This window comes from Parasteatoda tepidariorum, chromosome 7 (assembly GCF_043381705.1).
Source record: "Parasteatoda tepidariorum isolate YZ-2023 chromosome 7, CAS_Ptep_4.0, whole genome shotgun sequence".
Lineage (NCBI taxonomy): Eukaryota > Metazoa > Arthropoda > Arachnida > Araneae > Theridiidae > Parasteatoda > Parasteatoda tepidariorum.
In genome coordinates this window covers 492,089-498,756 of record NC_092210.1, presented here as the reverse complement: position 1 = coordinate 498,756, position 6,668 = coordinate 492,089, and the positions used below count along the sequence as shown (strand labels likewise).

Genomic DNA, 6,668 nt, shown 5'->3' with positions numbered 1-6,668 from the left:
ACATCGCAGAAAGAGATATTTACGGTGGTCCTGGAGTTGTCGTCTGGGGTGGCATTATGTTGAACGGGCGGATTGAGCTTCAGATCTTCGACCGTGGTTCTGTAACTGGAGACCGCTACTGCAATGAGGTAATCCTACCCCATGTGCGTCTGTTCCGAGAGGCCATTGGACGAGACTTCATTTTTATGGATGCAATGCTCGGCCACACCGTACTGCTAATGTTCAAGAGCTTCTGGAAAGTGAAGATATCACGCGAAAGGATTGGCCAGCTTACTCTCCAGATCTAAATCCCATAGAGCATGTGTGGGATGCATTAGGGAGACGTCTTGCGACACGACAGTATCCTCCTGGTAACACCCATCAGCTGAATGATGCGTTAAAGGAGGAATGGAGACGTTTACCCCAAGAACTCCTGGATAATCTGGTGCTTAGCATGGAGAGACGATGCCAAGCAACAATTACAGTAAGGGGAGGGCATATCCCATACTAGGGAACATCTGCCAGTTGTACTTACGCTTCTTCAGGCAATCATGTGTAACGCCACTATATGTCAAATAAAGCCTTTTTTTGTTCCATACCCTACTTTAAGCTTTATATTCATTTCTGCGCCATTATTCTTTTACCATCGTTTTAAGTGCAAAATAATGTACATCATATTCAAATTTCATGTCAGTCGGATGATTTCTTGTAGAGTTATGACAAAAAACGCACTTGTTGCTTAAGTTTTGCACGCCAGTGTAATTTGTTTGCATTTCGATATTGAAACTTCAAGGGTTACTCTATATTTGCCTGAACTCATTTTTCATTTCTTTTAAGTTAATAATGGAGAGGAAAAAAATTTGCAATGAAAAGTTTCTCCCGTGCGTCCTCTTAAGGCTCTCCATCACTATCGTTTCGGCAAATCTTGCTTTTTCTATACGCAATTATATTCCAACTTCTTACTGAAGCCGTTGCGAAAAAACCGAAACTATTCTAAAAGTGTGGAGAGTGGGGAAAAACGAGTAATTTTGAAATGCTTCTTTTATTTGCAAAGAGTATAGTACTATTAATTACTTTCTGATATCCTAGAGTTCGAAATCAGAAGGATATGAAATAGTAGTTATATTCCATCTACAGCATTCATTGCCCATGAAATTTGATGAAAAAATTAAATGAAATAAAACAATTCAAAAATAACAATATTTTGATTTTATTAACTGTTTTTGAGAAGTATATTTCTGCAAACAAAGTCTTCTTGTAAGAAAGTATTATCTTAGCTTTTCACAAAAAATACGTAAACCAGAAAATTTAAACAACAGTTTTTTTAAGTTTAAATTTGTTTTTCTTTAACTTTTTTTGATGTAAAGAAAAGCTTTTTTACATCAAAATCACTTTAAGAAAAACAAATAGCTAATGCTTTTATAGTTATATAACAATACAAAAAAACAAAACAAAAACAAATTCCAAAAGTGGATAAATGTAGCTAATATTTTCTTTTTACAAATACCAAAGCTACAGTCATTTATTAAGCATTTTGTAAAGCATTTATGATAATGCCATTTGCTGCTTTGAAAGCTGTGCGCCAAGCTTCTACAGCACTGTCGTCCATAACGCTCTTTCCAAGGGCTTCGATTAGAAAACTGACCAGAAAACTGGCAAGATTCTGAAAAGACATAAAATAGTTTTTGTATATTCTAAAACAAAAATAACAAATTTCAATTAATGTATATACTACCAACATTTAAAAATGTTGTGCGGCGACGCTTAAGAAAGCAACCGAGCGTTTCTAGGCTAGATGAGATTGATTAGTTGAGAAACTTAAAGCAGAGCAAGGATTCTGTCAATTCATTTAGGTATTATTACTACCAGCATTTAGAAATGTTATGCGGCAATGCTTAAGAAAGCCATCAAGCATTTCCAGGCTGGATGAGATTGATTGATTGAGAAACTTAAAGCAGAGTAAGGATTCTGTCAATTCATTTAGGTATTATTACTTCCTTCCTTCCTCAATGGCACGACAGCCCCGGGTGGGCCCTGGCCTTCTCAATCAACTTCCTCCAGGCCTGCCTCCGCCTGGCAGTTGTCTTCCAGTTTGAGACTTTTAAGACTGAAAAGTCTCTTTCCACGCAGTCGGCCCATCTCAGCTTTGGTCGACCTCTGGGCCTTGATCCGATGGGCTGAGCCAAAAAGATTATGTTTGTCGAACGCTCTCTGTTCATTCGAATGATGTGACCAGCCCATTTAATTCTTTGGATTTTTACATACTTGACAACATCAGGCTCTCTAAGGGCCCGATAGAGTTCTGAGTTTGAACGTCTGTACCAAGTACCATCAACTTGTTTGCCCCCAAAAATGGATCTTAGGATCCGACGTTCGAAGATTCCCAAGGAATTCTCATCTTTCTGTGTTGTTGTCCAAGTTTCTGAGGCATATGTTAGGATAGGTCTGATTAAGCATTTATAAATTAACTGTTTAGTGTCTCTTATTAGTAGGTTTGATTTTAAATATTTTTTTAAACTACCAACATTTAAAAATGTTATGCGGCAATGCTTAAGAAAGCCACCAAGCATTTCCAGGCTGGATGAGGTTGATTCATTGAGAAGCACAAAGCAGAGTAAGGTTTCCGTCAATTCATTTAGGTATAGGTATTCATTCATAATAGGTAATCATTTCTAGGTTTAGGTATAGGTTACAATTTTCATTTCAGGTATAGATTTAAAGCTTATGTTTCATCTAGCTAGGGTAAAATTCTTCGATAGCTTTTCTTTGGAAATTTAGTTTCAGTAAATTTAAAAAATTTCGAGTTGAAAAAAATGAGTGTTACATTTAATGGACGATGCCTGAAGATGATTTTATTTCTTTACGTAATTTTAAAATGTGTTTAAATATTGATGAACCCCTTTAATAATTACAAAACGTTCTAAATCATGAATGGCGGCATGAACGGTGACACTTTGATAGTAGCATGCGAAAACGTATTAACATTTAAAAATAAATAACTAAAATAAACTAAAAAAAATAATAATGTCCTTTTCACGAACCTAAAAAGAATTTAGGATAGAGGACTAGATTTTTTTTTAAAATCCTAAGCTACGAATTGAGTACTGATTGTTTAAATATTTGGAAATATAATTATTTCGATGTTTAATTGAATAAGTATCAGAGCAATATGTTATCGTGCCATTTTAATATAACATTTATGATTAAATAAATCGGGACTTATTTTGAACATCTCATAATTTCTTAAAACATCATTTGCATAACTTTTTTAAAAAATAAATCTGTTTATTACGTTTACTCAAAGCTAGAGAAGCATGATGATTGTTTTCTATTCATCACGTTTTGATGAGTTTATTTCATTTAATTTGTTCATGGTAATGATTAAAATTTATTTAGATGGCCGAGGAATATATTTCTTTCTTCTCACAGTTTTTTTTTCAAGTTAGAAAGAATTAAAATGCAGTGAAAGCGTATTATATTTCCTTACAATAGAATTTTGGCAATAATTAGTAATTTATCACATACAAACAAGAATAGATGTAGTCAGAATTACTTTAGTAATAATTCAATATTTATTGTCAGGTAATAACTGTTGTAATAAAAAAAAATTAAATTCAAATAAAGTAAATTACTTTAATTAAAATAAATTAAAATTAAATATGTTCCACGCCAATGGTAAGCAAATCGCCTCTTTTCAAAAGATGCTTAAATAACTTAAGGGAGAAAAATTAAATCACAATCGCGACATTTTGTTAAATGAACTTTTATTTTATGCATAATTGCAAAATACATAATTGCAATATGCAAAATTGCAATTGATGTTAAATTTATAAGTAAATTGAGAAAAAATTGGAAAATTATCCAGGTTGTCGATAACATGTCTCCAAAGAAGCATCTTATGCTATTCCCTAAAAACTTCTGACGTGCAACAAAAGCTTTCATCAATAATAAATATGAATTTAAAGTAAATGGATTGGTTAATAAGGCAGTTATCTACAATGAACAGTCTTATATTAGACTTACATTCATAGTATAATTTCTCTCCTAATTAAGAAATAACGAGTACTGTAATTGGCTACCTGCAAGTGATGCCACGTGGCCTAAGCAAATGCCACGATTCAACGGCCAATCAGGTTCGACATCTACGCGTAACATCGCTTGCAGGTCCCCAATTAAATCTGACCCGAAAAGGGATTTAGCGCGATCATAAATAAAGCTTAATAGCTAAAACGTTAACACACATAGTTTATACACAACCAGCAGATTTTAGCGGTCTTTTTCTTCTCGAGTTGCAGGTACCTAATTGTAACATATCTCAAAAATAAATAAAAAATTTCCAGAAGAAAAATTACCTCAAAATGAATTGGTTGAATACTTCGAGGTTTGTGGCCTGATCCTATTCGTACTAAAATTTGAACAAGACAGTCAACATCGCCAAGACTATCAACAATGGAATTCAAAGCATACATGACCGCCATTGCATGGGCTAAAACTTTCTTATCGTCACGCAACTTTTCTAGAGGAACGTCAGCAAATGGAAAAAGTTTCTGGTATTCAGGATATTTATGAAAAAATCTAAAAAGGAAAATCAATTTACATAAACTTATCTGAAAAATAAATCAAAAATACTGTTTACAATCGATTTGGCATTCTTACTATTGTCACATATTGCTATGCTACGTTCTGGTTAGACCTGTATTGCCCAGGGGCGTATAGATGTCGTTTGACTTCGCCATTTGCCTGAAACCGTTTGAACAGAGCTTTTTTGAGCCACATGCGAGAGATCTGGTCTCTATGTTGGGTGGCTCAAAACTTCCTATTCGATTCTCCTCATAAGTCCCTTTATAATTTAGTTGCTCATGAGCTACCGCCGTCGTGCAACATGAATGTGCAAAGTAGACCGAGATGTTTCAGCTTGATTGCCTTTCTGAGGTTTGTTAAAGTTTGCAAATAACAGTAACCATTGGTTCTATCTCCATAACTCCAGGAAATTGAATTGAGCTTCCTTCCATTTCGTGTTAATTTCTCAAGCGGAATAATTAGACTGGCAGCTGCTTGCTTATCATTCCTTAGATGGCAAGTAGTTGTAGTACCTAGCGAGGGAAAATTGAATCGCTGTCGGATATCAGCAACAACATTTCAACTCGCTTCTTATTTATCTATTTAATTATTTTTTTAAAAAAAAACACATCATGGTTTAAGTTAGTCATATCAACAACATAATTTTAACTAGCTTTTTATTTACTCTTCTTTTTAAAAACATCATAGTTTAGGTTCAATGCCCCAAGTCTCGTTAATTTACTGATTATACATACTTAATGTTATAAAGACAAATTTTGCAAGGGTAATAATATCATTGCAGGAAGTTGTATTGAAAATATTACATGAATCAGAATTTGAGAAATCTTAAGTTTTTTATTTAGTATAATGCGTTGCAAATGTGCATATCTGATAAACAAGAAAAAGAAAGAATTAGAGATTTGTTCAAGAACATTTCCGCCATCTATTGTAAATTTAGAATACAAGATAATTTAGAGCCATTGCGTCAAGATATTTATTTCTCTATATCTATCAATTTATTTTTTCTATAGATGCTTTTTAACGAAAAAATTTTCTTGTTACAGTTAAAACACAGACTCATATTTATAGACATTATAATTACGTGCTTTAAATGCTCAAATGTGAAGGATTATTTTTTAAATATTAATAAATGGTAATTAAGGTGGATTACGATGACATGCGTAGGCTGTAAGCAATTTAAAATAAGAAAAAAAGGAAATAAATGTCAAAGGTAGAAAGTATTCAATTATAAAAATCCATAATTACGTTTAAGTTGAGTTTCAGATCAAATAGCGTTTTAATATCCATTTTTTAGTAACATTTTATGATATCTAGATATTAAATGCTTTGAAATAGAATGGAATATTACTAAAAGAAATTTACTTGTGAAAAACTACGCCAGATTCTAAAACAACAAAGAACTAAAAAAAAAGAAAAAAAAGAGTATTCTTACAACTTTTCAAATCTGCAATACAACTTAACCTTATCGTTTTCGGGGGACAAAAATGCGGGGGGAAAATTAATTTTTATTCCGTCAATAAACATCATTAATAATTTCATTTAATTCTAAACAAGGAATCGCGTTGCTATTTAATGGTAGAATTTCAGAAATTTCGAAATTAATTTCTATTTAAAAAAAAATTTACGTTAAGTTTCTATATTTCGTATAAATATTTCCCCTAATACTTTGTAACCAAAAAGATACTATATTTAATGTAAAAGTAGAAAAATTAAAAAAAAAAGAAGAAAAAGTTGTGAGAAGAAGTAGAGCAAACGATTAGAGAAGAAGTAATTTTTATGCGGAATTTTATTTTTTACTGTTTTAACGTTTAATAAAAAAGAATACATATTTTTTCCATACGTTTGTAATTTCTCTTATATCAAATATGAATTTTAATTTGTTCGTTACTTTAATGACGGAGAACAATGTAACATAATTAAAATAATAATTAAAAAAAATTGAAAAACAAAAAACGTGGGGAGCATGAAATACATAACAGTAATGTTATATTCGTGTGTGTATGTGTGCTCTTGAGAATATGTGTATGGTATATCTGTAATTGTAATTGTATCTGAATGTGGATGTGGAATATGTTTGTGTATATGCATTTGTATGTGGCTGTGCATGT

General features: G+C 32.3%; 1 protein-coding gene across 1 annotated transcript in view; it reads right to left on the bottom strand.

Moving 5' to 3' along the window:
* Positions 1–1,173: 1,173 nt before the first annotated feature.
* The window catches only part of LOC107444428 (globin 1), a 46,144-nt gene continuing 40,649 nt past the window's right edge, over positions 1,174–6,668 (bottom strand). The window contains exons 2-3 of the mRNA XM_043053401.2: positions 4,332–4,554; positions 1,174–1,642 (exon numbers count right to left, since the gene is read on the bottom strand). Of these exons, the coding sequence (XP_042909335.1) occupies positions 1,505–1,642; positions 4,332–4,554 (361 nt within the window). The 3' untranslated portion in view covers positions 1,174–1,504. The remainder of the gene's footprint in view (positions 1,643–4,331; positions 4,555–6,668) is intronic.